The sequence below is a fragment of the Poecilia latipinna genome, unplaced genomic scaffold (genome assembly GCF_001443285.1).
Source record: "Poecilia latipinna isolate Pla-1442-1.1 unplaced genomic scaffold, P_latipinna-1.0 Scaffold776, whole genome shotgun sequence".
Classification (NCBI taxonomy): domain Eukaryota; kingdom Metazoa; phylum Chordata; class Actinopteri; order Cyprinodontiformes; family Poeciliidae; genus Poecilia; species Poecilia latipinna.
In genome coordinates this window covers 208892-224337 of record NW_015113392.1, presented here as the reverse complement: position 1 = coordinate 224337, position 15446 = coordinate 208892, and the positions used below count along the sequence as shown (strand labels likewise).

General features: G+C 38.5%; 1 protein-coding gene and 1 long non-coding RNA gene across 2 annotated transcripts in view; one reads left to right on the top strand and one right to left on the bottom strand.

Moving 5' to 3' along the window:
• Positions 1 to 15446, top strand: part of fndc7b (fibronectin type III domain containing 7b) — a 64694-nt gene that overhangs the window by 10746 nt on the left and 38502 nt on the right. The window contains exons 7-20 of the mRNA XM_015046365.1: positions 3589 to 3707; positions 4875 to 5016; positions 5276 to 5539; positions 5630 to 5890; positions 6618 to 6881; positions 7512 to 7769; positions 7869 to 8129; positions 8553 to 8816; positions 9306 to 9566; positions 10472 to 10732; positions 11815 to 12072; positions 13195 to 13458; positions 14106 to 14366; positions 14463 to 14723. Of these exons, the coding sequence (XP_014901851.1) occupies positions 3589 to 3707; positions 4875 to 5016; positions 5276 to 5539; positions 5630 to 5890; positions 6618 to 6881; positions 7512 to 7769; positions 7869 to 8129; positions 8553 to 8816; positions 9306 to 9566; positions 10472 to 10732; positions 11815 to 12072; positions 13195 to 13458; positions 14106 to 14366; positions 14463 to 14723 (3399 nt within the window). The remainder of the gene's footprint in view (positions 1 to 3588; positions 3708 to 4874; positions 5017 to 5275; positions 5540 to 5629; positions 5891 to 6617; positions 6882 to 7511; positions 7770 to 7868; positions 8130 to 8552; positions 8817 to 9305; positions 9567 to 10471; positions 10733 to 11814; positions 12073 to 13194; positions 13459 to 14105; positions 14367 to 14462; positions 14724 to 15446) is intronic.
• LOC106955918 (uncharacterized) lies at positions 320 to 726 on the bottom strand. Its single transcript, XR_001426679.1, has 3 exons — positions 683 to 726; positions 551 to 590; positions 320 to 410 (listed from the first exon to the last, which is right to left on the bottom strand). It is a non-coding gene; the product is annotated as an uncharacterized LOC106955918 (long non-coding RNA).

The window sequence follows — 15446 nt, the reverse complement described above, 5'->3', positions numbered from 1 at the left end:
GCAGGTTGAACTCCGTTGGCATGGAATGGACGTTCTTTTTAGCTGGTTTATTATCATAGTAATGGTTACTCAAGTCTTGGAAGCTGTGTGGGTGAATACTGAAGGGCCAGAATCCATACAGATGCACATTGTCACAAATTTCCAGCGCCAGGCTGGTCATCATAATGCCACTGCTGAGCCGTAGCGCCTTCACTCCCTGAGATTTCCAGAAGTCACCCAGACTCTCAAGGTACTGTGGGTTCAGGAAGAGAGGCCGGATGGGGCTTTTAAAGTCCTCAGTGGTGTAGAAAGCCCGCAGAGACACAGGAGTGTTCATACCATAGGAGAAGGCAGGAAGAAGCATCATGGAGTCACCATAGTTACTCAGCTTCTCCACAAAAGGACGCCGGCGTTTCATTAGAGACCCATACCTGCAAACATGAAACACATATGTAGACAGGTGGATATATATGACAAAAGGGTTATAAACTACCTCTTAGATTCATAAACTCACTCACTTATCTAAGAGGATGCTTGGGTTTACCGTCACAAGGTTTGTCTTGCTTCCCACATGTTTCTCATATCCGTCTGAAACAGGAGGTAGGTTGCACCTTAAATGCAAAATAAACACAGATGCTGTTAAATGGAATTCATGTAGCATGACTGTATTTTTACAGTATCTCTACTGGAACATCTTTCTCACCTGATGACAAACTTGGCTGAGTCAATCATTTTTCCACATTGGCTGTTTGCCAGGATGCCACCGTTCCCAACAACGGCATAAGAGGCCCTTGTTTTGTTTGAGAAAGGACTAACCTGGAAACAAAATTTAAAGATTAAGTCATGACATGGAAATATAAATTGCTGTATGGAAAGAAGTGTTGAAAGTATTTGTTGATATTTTTCATTTTTTGTTGTTTTTGTCATTGACTTCTGGATATTGAGCTTGGTTTTAACTAAACTCTGATTTATTTAAATGTTTACTTATATGTAGTTGTAATTTAACTGATTCTTTGTTTCCTCACATCAATTTTGATTGAATATTTATAACTCATACTTGTACATTGTTGTAGCCACATTGCAAAAACACCAAATCTTACCCAGCATATCTGGTCCAGTTTTTGTGCAAATATCTTGGTACACTTGTTTTAAGACAAAGCTAAATCTGAAATAACTTTCCACCAAGATATAGGAGTTTGTTTTAAGCAAATAATTCTTTAATATCGATTTAAAAAGTACTACTTCCACTGGCAGGATGGTTTCACTTATAAAATGAGAAAAAATGTGTTCTTATAAGTGAAATAATCATAAAATCTTGAACTGTAACACACTGAATGTTCTGTTTGGGGTTTCTGTGTATGTTTTGTGTGAAAAATGTCTATGTTTTTTGGTGTTGATGTTCTTGATACACTTGAATTTAATCTCTAATTTGTGGGCTGCGTGTAGAGTAAAGCTGACAAAGAGAGCGAGAAAAAGCAGAATACAAGTGATTTAAAGTTGTTTTACACCTGCTTATCAGCATTATTTTCCCTTTTTTGTGGAGCACTGGAGCATCAGTCATTTTTAAAAGAACAATAAACAACAATAATTGGACTAATTGCCTCCTTTGCTTGTAAAACTTGACAACATTCATAACAATCATGAAATAGGATGAAATACTTNTATATATATATATATATATAATTATATAGGCCCAAAAAATAAAATTACAAAAATTGTAGTGACCATAAAATAGACACTTTTTTGCTCTACACTTCGTGTTCTTGCCATTGAAATTTAAATATTATTTATATATTTCTGAATTAGTTTTATTTCATTTTCTCTCTCTTTTTGTTGTTTTCTTTTATTTTAGCATTGACTTGTATATGGAAAGATTAAAATGACCAAAATAAAAAAGTAAAATGTTTACTAATTGATAGATAAGACAGGAAAAATGGTAATAAATCAAACATCATCATTGCTCAGACTGATTTTTTTCTCTAGATTTTATAATCTTAAAACAGATGAAATCTCTGAATTTTTCTGCAGAAATCCTGAGTGCCAGAAAAAAATTAACTCCGGTATAAAGAAACTGAATAAGAAATCCAAGAATCATTCTGATTTAATTGTCTGGTAACCTGCCTGCTTGTGAAATGCCATCTGACATCTGACCCCCATCTAATCCATTTCTGGTTAAATATGTGGCTTTAAACTGACACAGGCAGCAGAGAACTGTAACCTCATCCATAAGAATTAATTGGGTGATTAAATAGCAAATAAAAGATGTAACCTAACCGCTAAGCACCGGTGAAATGAATGGGGATGTTCTATCAAATTCTTCGATGGTGAGAGCTTTCACTGCTCCACCCAGGTGTCTCTTTTTGTTAAATGCTTTCATCTCACATGTCGCTCCATTCTTCTGAACATCCTGGCTCAAACTCGCTGTCCTGCCTCACCCACGCAGGGTAAACAATAAAATAAATAAAGACTTCACTGTAATTTAGTTGTGTCTGCTAACTTCTACTCTTCTTAAATTTGTGAGTTTGTCAGACGTAGCTGTGTTGACTTTTCATTAATTAAACGAGGGTTTCTAAGTTAGTGCTTACTATTTCCCAGAATGCTTAGTGGCATGTTTTTGTATCCTGTGTTGCAACGTGAGTGAGTGTGTTACTAAGGCAAATATTAATCGAGTGCAACTGTTAGTTTGCACTGCTAGACTAGAGGATGACATTCATCATGTTCAAGCTATTTTTTGGCAGAATTCATTGTGTTGCTAGTAGAAAGTATTATTAGCAAAACACAAAATCTTACCAAGTATTTTTGGTCTAGTTTTTAATACAAATATCTTGGTACAATTGAATTAAGACAAGCAACTCTGCAGCAAGATAATTTTACTCATAACAAGATATTTTTTTCATGTTGTAAGTGAAATAATATGCCAGTGGAGTTAGTACTTTTTCATCAATATTAAGGAATTATTTATTTAAAACAAGCTTCTCTATGTTGCGTACAAGAAGCTTGTAAGTTAGTTTTGTTTTATTTAAAGTGTGCACAATTTTCAAGTTAAATGACTTTCAAATGTTTTACAGTGCTGCGTCACTAAATCTGGTGATTATAACACAGAAACCCCCTGTGGTAATCATAAACTTTAATAAAAACATACATTAAAATATTTCTCAGATATAAGAGGTAAAATTTGTTAAATCCTTTAAAATGAGTCTCATTACTTTGGGGAATACTTGTTTACAGGTTTCATCTTTCAAATCCTGTTTTCTGTCCAGGTTCACGTCCATGTTTGAATAATCTTTTTAAAAAATGGGTCTCCCATTCAGCTTCACATTGTTTTGTGTTCTTTCTCTTCATAATAGACTTGTGCTTTTATAAAACCTGAATGCAGGGAAACGCAGCTATCTGTATCAGGGCGTTTTAACCTAAAAAGAGATGTGAGACATTTCCCTTTTGATTGTGACATTTAATCATAATTACTGGCATTTTTAACTCTTCTGTCATACATTAATCACCTATTCTTCTTTTGGTAACCTCTTGTAAGTATATATGTATACATTAAAGTATATAACATGATGTGGTTACGAGGTTTAAATTACAAATTTGATATGTCTTTCTGTTTAGCTCCCTGCCCTCCTGGCAACCCGATGTTGTTGCGAGAATGTAGCAGCAACGTTATCATCTTCTCATGGAATCACACAAGCAACATAGATTTCTACATGGCCCGGGCAGAAGACTCAAAGGTAAAAAATAAATTAATAAGTCATTCGGTGTCTGATTTGGGGTTTATTCTTTAAAAAAAAAAAAATTTGGTCCGGTGGGAACGGCGAAGTAGGTGGCAAATTTGCTAACTAATTTTGTTAGCCAGAAGCTAACGGCCGGTGGAACGTCTTCTTCTTCTTCTTCTTCTTCTTCTTCTTCTTCTTCTTCTTCTTCTTGATTTTTGTTGGCGGTTAACAAGAAACGTTAAGTGTGCGCCAGTGTAATTTCTTCTTGCAGTCCAATATTTATGACTTTTAAGTTAATCGGTCTTTTTAAATTATTAAGTGTGCGCTCTCAGTGACTGCTCCTGGAGAAAAAGGCATCCCATTTATTTATTACGAATTAAATAGGTATTTTTCGCCATGGATTTCAGAAAGTGAAGTATTTCAATTTTATTTCTTGTAAATTTGACGATATTAGCTGATATATAATAAAAACCAAAAATTTAGCATCAAAAAAATCAGAATTTTGTGAAAAAGTGAAATCTCATGGTGTAACACCTAATCAAACGAGGCAGAACTACATGTTTTGAAGATATTCCTGTACATTTTACTAATTGAGTCGTAATTATCACAATTTTTTGTAGGCCACTGAAAAAAGGAATTCAGCCTTTCTTCTCAGAATAAAAAAAAGAAAAAGAAAATTATTTGTTTTTTCTGCCGTGGCGCTAGTCCTCTTATGTATGAAACGGAGTACAATCAACTTCAATCAAATTTTTTAAAATATAGCAATTCAGAAACCTGGCTGTTTTCAACTGCGTATATCTAATTTATTTGCTTATTTTAAGAATGAGCTAAAGAGATTGTTGCTTTGAATGCCTTAGATAAATAAATAGAATTTTTTCTTGTAATTGAAATTCATAAACTCTACAAATTGGTTTCAGTTGCACTAAATCATGACTGTATTTATGTGCACAGTGGGGGTCATTTAAAAACATTTAAAATGCTTCTTTAAAAATATAAAAACTCTTTTGTTGTAGTTAATTGGCAGTAACAGCAGAGGGAGCCTCTGGTTGTAGCTCAAACACAAAGATGTTTACTTATTAATGCATAAAAAACATGCCAATAAAAAGTTTTCCATGTAAAAATTATGATTTTTTTCTTTGGTGGAGCATGAATGCACCTCGTTCCCTTTTCTTCTGTCTCCAGGGAGAGATCCTGAACTGCCTGACTGAAGACAACTCATGCTACTTCACACAAACATCATGTGGTCGACGGTATCGCTTCACCGTATTCTCCGTCACAGCGGGCTGCAGTAGTGGAATTAGCTCGACTGTTGAAGTTCAGACAGGTAAAAAACACTTACATTTACAAAAATGTGAACAGAAACACAAAGTTGTGTGTTTTTATCTTCCATCCTGAACTCTTTTATGGGTGGGATTTTGCATGCGTGACATGATGCTGCAGCGCATCTACACTCCAGTTAACGATTAAGGATTGACCAGTTACTAAATTGGTTGACGATTATTTCTACAATCAATTAATCACGATTAATCTGATCTATTCTAAATTTGATGAAATAACCTCTAATGTATTGTTTTTTTCTCCAGCGCCATGCATCCCCCAGAATTTGCAGACTTCAGCCAGCTGCGGCAGCAAAGTTCTGGTCAGCAAGTGGGACCACGCTGAGGGCGCCTTGCGCTACATCGTTGAGGCTCAGGGAAACATCCGAAACAGCAGCTACAACTGCAGCTCACAGTCCAACAGCTGCGCCATGGAGGACGTCCTCTGTGGAGATCAGATGACCATGACCATCACGGCGTACGACGACGAATGCGCCAGTGCTCCAAGTTTGGGATTTCCTGCTGAGACAGGTGAGGGGAAACCTTGTTTTACACACCAATTTTTATGGGAAAGGTGTAAAAGTAACAGAGACTGGATGTAATTTGTTGCCTCTTGTTCAGTCCCGTGCGTCCCCCAGAATGTGTTGGCTACGAAGGAATGCGGGTCCAACTCCATCAGGGTGTCGTGGAAGATGAACAGTGGAACGGCTTTCTACATTGCTATTGCAAAGTCCAGTGACAATGTGATCGGCAGCTGCAGCTCCATTACTCCATCCTGCACCATCCTCGGCTTGAAGTGCAGCACCAACTACACCGTCTACGTTATTTCCTCAAACTTTATCTGCAACAGCTCAGAGAGCGAGATGGTCACCTTACAGACAGGTACAGTAACAGAGGAGCTGAGCAACAGTACACAGTTTCTAAAAATAAAGCAGAAAGGGATACAGCGCTTTGGTATGAAACACTATGAAAAGCAGAAAACAAGGTCCAATGGTGTTGCATTTCTACAGAAGAGGATAAAGGCCACTGGGAAAAAAGAATCGACCTTTTTTCTCTGAATTCTGACTTCAATCTCAGGATTCTGACTGGAAGCTGGAAAAAAAACTGAATCTTAAAGAAAAAACAATTGAATTTTGAGAAAAAAAAGTTTAAATTTTGAGTTCAAACTCAGAACTCTGAGTTTAACGTCCGAATTCTGTGTTTGAAGTCTGAATTCTGAGAAGAAATGTAGAAATTTGAGAAAAGTCTGAATTTTGAATTTGAAGACAGAATTCTGAGGAAAAAAAGTCTAAATTATTTTTTTTCCAGTGGCCCTAATCCCCTTCTGTATTTTTGTGAGGTAAATGTTTATTGGTGTTGAGTCCTGATGCACTTGAGCGTAAGTTTTGCTCAGTCAGTTGGTGGAGTTTTGTGTCAGTCGGTTGCTACGGCAACGGGCCTGTGTGTACCTTAAAGCCGACACAGAGAGAGAGGAGAAAGGGAAATCAGGAGCGGTTTTGACTTGTTCCTCTCCGTTTATTCTGTGCTGTTTTCCCATTTGCTGTGGCCTGAAAATGCTTTCTACGTGAATGTTTGAAACGTAAAGTTTTGAACCTGATGTCCGTTCCAGCTGCCTGCGCTCCAGACAACGTCACCACCGCCCTGGACTGCGCCTCCAACACAGCTCTGATCTCCTGGCGGTGGAGCTCGCCCATTAACTCCTTCACTGCCACCGTCACTGACGAAGCTTACGGATCGCTCAGCTGCAGCTCCAACACGACCAGCTGTCAGGTTCCCAACATGATATGCGGCCGCCTCTACAGCGTCTCCGTGTTTCACAGCGACGCCACCAGCTGCTACAGCGTCCCGTCTCAGCCCGTCTACATGGAGTCTGGTAGGAGCAACATCAGCTGCAAACATGAGGCTGTGACCAAATAAAACAAACATTTGAAAAGTGGAGACTTATGTTACTGGACAAATGCACCGTGATCGTTTTTGTATGGAAGAAGATTCTGACTTTAATCTCAGAATTCTGATGTTTTTCTCAAAATTTTAAGTTTAATTTCTGGATTCTGACTTTGATCTAATAATTCTGATTTTATTTCTTGGTATTCTGACTGATCTCAGAATTCTAAATTTTTCTTTGAATTTTAGCTTAAATCTCAGAATTCTGACTTTAATTTCAAAATTTGGATGTTTTTCCTCAGAATTCTGACTTTAGTCTCAGAAGATGAAAGTCCTGGTTCCACTGGCAGATTATTTCATTTATAAAATGATTATAATGTCTTATAAGTGAAATTATTTGTGAATGGAAGGACTCCTTAAGGAGTTAATGACTCAAAACAAGCTCCTATATGTTGGTGGAAAGTTACTTGTCTTATTTCAAGTGAACTAAGATATTTGCAATAGCAACTCGACCAAAAGTACTTGATAACATTTTGAGTTTTTTCGATGCAGTCTTATTTTAATCACTCAGGATCCACACTTTACCTCGTTTCACGTCGCTCTTCTCATTTCTGCGCAGTTCCTTGTGGTCCGTCTAACGTCCAGGTGAACGTGAACTGTGGCTCTGGTGCCGTGAACATCAGCTGGGATGCGCAGAGAAAAGCAGAGGGCTACATCGCCGTAATCTCAGACACAAACAAGACGACGACCCGGTACAACACCACGCAACCCAGGCTGCTGATTGGCTCACAGGACTGCGGGCAGCAGTACACAGTGGAGGTGATGTCCTTCAACCAGAGCTGTGTCAGCTTTTCTTCTCAAACTCACTTCAAAGAAGGTGAGTAAAGCCCTGATTTGGTTCCATATGTGTAAATGAATGCCTCCATGTTCCTCATGGTGGGCAGATGGGGGTTAAACGGTGGTTTTACTCCCACAGCGCCGTGCGTGCCCACCAACGTGGTGGCAAGCAGAAGCTGCGGGCAGAAGTTTGTGGATGTGGCGTGGCAGTCGAGCCGCGGAGCCCAGAACTACACCGTGACGGCGGTGGACGGGCAAGGCAGCCGCTTGACGTGCGTCTCCACGGAAACATCGTGCCGGCTGGACGGCGTAAAGTGCAGCCAGGTTTACAATGTGAGCGTGGTCGCCATGGATGACTTGTGCAGCAGCATGAGGAGCACGCCAGTGAAACTGACCACAGGTGTGTATTTGTAGAGATCAGATTATATAGATTTATCTTTTTCTAAGCCAGGGGTGTCCAAAGTGCGGCCCGCGGGCTATCTGTGGTCCTTAGACTTGTTTTGTGCGGCTCCCAACTGAAATTCAAGAATGATTATTTTTAATCAGGGCAAAACTATGACTGACATAATTTTCTCACAATGGAAAATGTAAAGTAGAACTCAAATCTTTTTATAACAAACTTTTATAATGAGACAAACAACGTTTATCCAGGAACCTTTACTAAAAAGTCAGCTTTGCTGGACCCAAATCAGCTTTTACTTAGTTTAGTTAATTCGGCTAAATATAGGGAGTCTTTTGAGACAAAGTGAATAAAATGCACACCACACTTTTCAGATTTATATTTGCTGCAAACCAATTAACATTAGTTGCTTTTTCCCTGCAGAGCCTTGCCCTCCGTCTCAGCTCACTGCCTCGATTAACTGCTCTGATAACTCTGCCAAGTTAAGCTGGGGCAGCAGCCCCAACGCTGCGTCCTACACTGGGAAGGCGAGCAGCTCGGACGGACACACGATGACCTGTGACCCCGGCCTGACGCTGGGATGCCAGCTGAAGGGCCTGCAATGCGGCAAACAGTACAGCTTCACCGTGTCGGCGTCAGACGGTGACTGTCGAACTGCAGACAGCCAACCAGTCAATCACACAACTGGTGAGAAACACAGAAACCTTTATGTTTTTCATTTCCACTTATTAGTTTTAACTCTTCAATTTTCTAAGGAATTTTTCTTGATGTCTCCTATTTACTTTACCTAGAAGTTAGCCTGTGGAAATGTAAATTAAAATTAGCACGATAGTTTCTATTCTAATTTTTTTTTGAAGGGCAATTTTGTTTACAGAAACTTAATAATTCATTTTTTATTATTTATTTTTGGATATTTAAGATATCTTCCAGTTCCAGTGTTAAATGCTCATTAGAATTTAAAGTTTATTAACATTTGGTCATGTGGTCTTGCGTTATTACGACTATTTTACTTTAAAATGGTCTCAAAACAACAATATTATCATTTATCATAATAACTTCTGGCACAATTTATTTGTTATTGTGACAGGCCAGTTCATCATATTGAACAGTATGCTGATAGTTAGAGGGTACCACTAACGACACAAATAAAAGCTGTCATTCCTCTGTCTTGTTCAGCTCCATGTGCCGTTCAGGGCGTAATCACCCAGCTGAACTGCAGCACCAACGCTCTGAGCATCAGCTGGACGCCTGGGTCCCTCCCGGTCAACTACAGCACCAGCGCCGTGTCTGATAGCGGCTCCGCGCTTAGCTGCTTCACGGACGACTACAGATGCACTTTAGCCGGCTTGCAGTGCGGTCAGCGCTACACCGTGAGCGTGAAGCCCATCAGCAGCACATGTGAAGGCCGGAGCAGCGTCCCGCAGATTGTGAATGCAGGTACGTTCACCAGTCAGAACCGTTCCCACCCGATACAAAGTCACAACAACTCTGAACCCGAAGTGATCCGCGCCATCTTAGTAGGCAAACGCAAAGCATAGCGGACCTGCGGCTAACGAGGCCAGCAAAAAGAAAATATGCGGATATTCTTGACAAATGTTATAAAAAGATACATGAACAAAATGGCTGGTGTCAGGATCGACCCACATGAGACGGAGAAGGAAAATATGTCAGACGATGTGGACAAACTGCCTCCGATCTCATACTACCAAACAGTTACCTAGCTAGTGAAGAGGAAGAGTGAGGAACATGGAGGAGCTTCATGGCCGGAAGACCATGGACTCATGAAATCAATGTGTAAACAAACTCTTCATGTGAATAACAAAGTTCTGGTGACTGGCAAAGTAAGTACATCTAGTAACAAACACGTAGGCTCCATGTCCACCTTAGCCAGCAGATAAAAACTACATTAGTTAAGCTAATTTTGCTAGCTCAGGAGTAAGTGCTACAGTAAATATCAATGATGTTTATGTTAGTATTACACAGAGGTGGATAGAGTACTCTAGTAGTTGTAATGTACTTAGCTTATCTGTAAGTTTGATAGGAATGAGGCAAGATCCAGTTCTAAGCTTGTGGATTGTTTATTGTTGTCATAGCAACTCCATTAGCAACTGCCTCCCAAGATGGCTGTCAGTTACAAAATTTGCAGAAGTGTGACATTACATGAGAACGATGTATGTATAGTATCCATAGATCTCCTCCCATAGTTCACATGTTGGTCTCGAGGCCATGGGTCCGCTATGCGTCGTGCGCCGCTTGCCTACCAAGATGGCGCGGATCTCTTCCGGTTCAGACTTGTGGGAAGATGTATAATCACGTTTCTGATTGACGTCTTCTTCTTTTAGTCCCGTGTGTCCCAGTGAACGTCCAAGGCAACGTGGAGTGCTCCACCAACACCCTGCAGGCGTCCTGGGCTGCAGCTGCCGGAGCTACAAACTACGTCTCCACCCTGACCGGACCGGGAGGCGCCTCCACTTCCTGTCTGACCGCCAACCAAACCTGCACTTTCACCCGTCTGCAATGCGCTCAGACTTATAATTTCAGCGTGGTGGCCGTCAACGACAGGTGTAACAGCACAAAGAGCAGCACTGTCTCTGCAAAAACTGGTAAAAGATTACATTTAGTACCGGGCAGTTACTAGTATATGTATAATTTTTCTATATTTTATAATATTTTCCATGGTAATTGATGATAATTACCTCCTGCTCCATCAGTCATCATTTATTTTCTTCCACATCAACTACGAGAACTGTAGCTCAATTGCATACAGTTATATTTTCTTCCCAAATGTTTTTATATCCACAATATTACAAATGTATGGAAGACCATTTCTGCCATTCTGATGACAAAAAATAGACTTCTCTCATAATTATGACTAAGCTATATGATAAGTATGAGATTGTTATCATCTCAAACTTACCATATAACTTAGTCATAAGTTATACAAATGAAATACATTTGTATTTCATTTGTATGGAAGCCCATTTCCGCCACTCTGATGGAAAAAAAATAAACTTGTCTCATAATTAAGCTATTTCATAAGTATGAGACAAGTTTATTTTTGTTCATCAGAGTGGCTGAAATGGGCTTCCATACAAATAAAATACATTTGTACTTCATTTGTAGATGAAATATAAATGTATTTAAATTTCATACATTTCCATTTGTATGGAATGTACTTCCATACAAATGAAATGTGTTTCATTTGTATGGAAATACACTTACATTTCTTTCATAATTATGACTAAGCTGCATGATAAGTATGAGATTATTATTATTATCTCATACTTATAAATAATAACCTCATACTTATGAGATAGCTTAGTCATAATTATAAGAGACTTATTTCTATGTTTATTTTATTTTTTCCAGAAATGGACTTCCATCCATACAAATGAAATATATTTAATTTTAACTGACAAACTCATATATAACAAAAATAACTTATGAATTTATAAACTTTACAAAATGGTGACTACACTGATTTATGTAAAATGTTTTTAAAGAAACATTTTGTAACATAGTTATTTTGTTAGCCTCTTTTCCTTTTTTAATGTTTCTGTGCAATGCAGTTGACTTGGAAAACAATTCATGCCACTTGAGCTGAAAAAAAAGAGATGATTATTCAGGTGGAAACCTGGTTTTAATTTTATTCACCATATCTTTGTTTGCTTGCATGCATCTCCAGCTCCATGTGACCCTGCAAACGTCGCCGCGTCTCTGAACTGCCTCTCTGAGGTGGCGACGGTGACGTGGAGCGCCAGCGCCGGAGCGAACCTTTACATGGTCGTCGCTCAGGCCGGCGGACTTGTGGACTCCTGCAACTCGACCGGAACCTCGTGTGAGCTGAGGGAGCTGCAGTGTGGAGAGAATTACACCGTCACCGTGCTGGCCGGGGACGCCAAGTGCAACAGCTCCATTCTGGCCAAAACCAGCATAGTAACAGGTGAGAACACTGTAAAAACAAAGTCTCACCAAGTCAGTTTGGTCCAGTTTCTAGTTTAAATATCCTAGCGCACATAAAATAAGACAAAACTAACTTACAAGTAGCTTTTCAGCAAGCTACATTAGCTTGTTTTAAGTAAATGTGTCCTTAATATTCATGAAAATTTTCTTACTCCATTATAAAAATAAAGTTTTGCCATGTTATAAATTAAATAACTGGACCTTTTTCCAACAGTGTTAAAGAATTATTTGCTTAAAATAAGTTCTTACATCTTACTGAGAAGTTACTTATGAATCAGTTTTGTCTTATTTCAAGTCTGCTAAGATATTTACACTAGAAACTGGACCAAAATTATATTTTCTTTTTTCACTGAATATCGTAAATTTAAGTTCTTGGAATTTTACCAAACAATTTTAAACCAAACTTTAAATTAATTAATGTGAAACATATTTATTATAATGTAAATTAAAAGCCCTGTCTTAATATATAAACGGTCATTGATGTTTAAAAAAGATAATCAAAATACAAACTGAATATTTTTACCAATTAAAAGTAGTAGAAAATACTCTGCAGTTAATAAAAATAGGAATAATATGCATGGTTATGTATTATATGTTGTTACAATAAAATTGTTTGTTAAAATATAGATATTTTATATATTTACCAAATAAATAAAGCCACCAGTATTATTTTAATCTAAATCTAAAAATGATTGAATGTACAAATAATTGATTCACATTTCAATATTTATTTAGAAATTAATTTAACTACCTAATTCACAGTGGTTGTGCTCCATTGCATTAAAAATAGTTTAAAATGAGACAAAAACTCATCAAATTCACCCAAACATTTGATTGAATCACTTTGACTTGGTCACCTAGCTTAGATTTCAAACATGAAATATTAACAATTGCCTTAACATAAAAAAAAGTGCAAATTTAAGAAACTTAAAGAAAAAGGGTAAAATTGAATGTCAAAGGGAGAGAAAGTGTCTCAGACTCTGCCGGATTACCAACTAAAACACACATTTTTAAACTTTCTAGCATTTAATTTAAACATTTACGTCGTTAAGACGTCGCTCTAAATAACACGACTCATATTCTGTGTTTTCTTTCCATGCAGCTTCCTGCACTCCAGTGATCAAGAATTACTCTCATTACTGCGTCACTAACCACACTTTGGTTTCATGGGTTGAGGATAAGGACGCCGTTAGCGTAGCGGTCAATGCTACGTCCGACCGGGGTCACTCGCTGACCTGCAGCTCTTCCACCAACAGCAGCTGCATTCTGGGTAATCTCCTGTGTGGACACACCTACACTGTCCAGGCTGTCGCCATCGGAGTCCAGTGCACCAGCAAACCCAGCTCTGCTTTCCAGATTATCACAGGTTTGAGCAACACAAAAATACATTAACTTATATGGAGCTAAATTAGGCTCAAGAGTCATAATGTGCACAAGATTTGTATCTATCAGTAAAGTTTATTTGTGTAGCACACTTCTGTAACAAGACGGATAAAATGGTAATTTTTTTCCTCAAAATTGCCTTTTATCTCTGATTTTTGACTTTTATCACATAATTATGACAGTTTCTGAGAAATTGGGCTTTTCTTGCAGACTTTTAACTTTTCTCTCAGAATTGTGACTTTTTTTCTCTGAATTTTGACTTTATCAGCATTTTGAATATTCTCAGAATTTAACATTTTTATCTCAGAATTTTAAATTTTTTTCATAACATTCTGACTTTAATATTTGAGATCAAAAGTAGGAATTCAGAGGAAAAAGGTGTAAATTCAGATAAAAGTCAGAATTCTTCATCGCCTTTGCAGATTTGTATTTGTAAAGTATTACTACACATACAGTTTGAAGCGTGTCAATATGAGAAACTTCATTCTTATTTCAGTGTTGAAGTACACGTTCATGCATTTCTGAATTATGTTGTACACTTACAAATCTTGTTGTATGCTTTTTGAATCTTTTTGAGACCAAGTTGTCTCCATAGTTTCCATTAAATTGGAGCTGCTTTCTCTCCATCAGCGCCCTGCACCCCGGGCAACGTGGAGTACCAGTACTACTGCGGATCTGGGATTGCTCTGGTGAGCTGGGACGAGGCTCTGGGCCGGGACAGCTACTACGTTCGCGCCCACGCGGGCGACCACTCCGTCTCCTGCTCTGCCAGCCAGGACACCGACTGCTCTCTGCCGCCGCTGCGATGCAGCCGCAACTACCAAGTAGAAGTCATATCAATGGCTAGCAGCTGCAACAGCAGCATTCCTGGAGTCACTCACATACAGACCGGTGAGTCACGTTGGTCTGCAGCCAACGATTACTTTAGGGCTGCAACTGTAGATCTGTACTGTAAATAAAGCCCCGTTTGGTGTCACTTCCTGTCAGCTCCCTGCGCTCCCACCAACCTCAACGCGTCCCTGTTGTGTGAGAACAACACGGCGGAGGTGAGGTGGCAGCCCAGCGACGGAGCGGTGCTGTACAGCGTGACGGCCACTGGACGAGACGGCGACCTGAAGCGCTGCACCACAAACACCTCCACCTGCTTATTACCCAACATGCATTGCTCTCAAACCTACATGATCATCGTCAGCCCCTCCTCTAACCAGTGCAAAGGCCAAGACACGCAGGTGTACACCTATAATGCAGGTGAGACATAAATGTCAAACTGTAACTTCACAGCGCCCCCTAGAGGATGTGGGGAATGTTCTTTCTTCTGCCAAAGCACAACATCTTACCAAGTACTTTTTAGTTTCTAGTGCAAATATTTTTTTACACTTTGCAATGGGACAAAACTAACTTACAAGTAACTTTTTAGCAAAAAATAAAAACTATTTTAAAGTAAATATCGATTAAAAACTACTAGTTCCACTGGCAGTTTTGTTATAAGTGAATATTTATCACTTATAACATTGGAAAAATGTCTTGTTATAAGTAAAATAATCTCCCAATGGAACTAGTATTTTTTCAATATTAAGGAATTATTGACCTGAAACCAGTATCTGTATCTTGCTAAAAAGTTACTTCTAACTTAATTTTGTCTTATTTCAAGTGTGCCAAGATATTTGCACTAGAAAATAGGCCAAAATACTTGGTAAGAGTTTGTGTTTTTGCAGTGTAGTAACATGTGAAACACATTCTTGATAATAAAAATGCACTGCCAAAACACTAAATCTTACAAAGTAACTTTGTTTCAGTTCTACTCTAAATGTCTTATTACACTCAAAGTAAGACAAAACTAACTTACAAGTAACTTTTCAGCAAGAAATAAAATCTTGTTTTCAGTAAACAATTGATTGATATTGATGAAAAATTACAAGTTGTAAGTGAAATAATCTGCCAGTGGAACTAGTAGTTTTTCATTCAATGAAT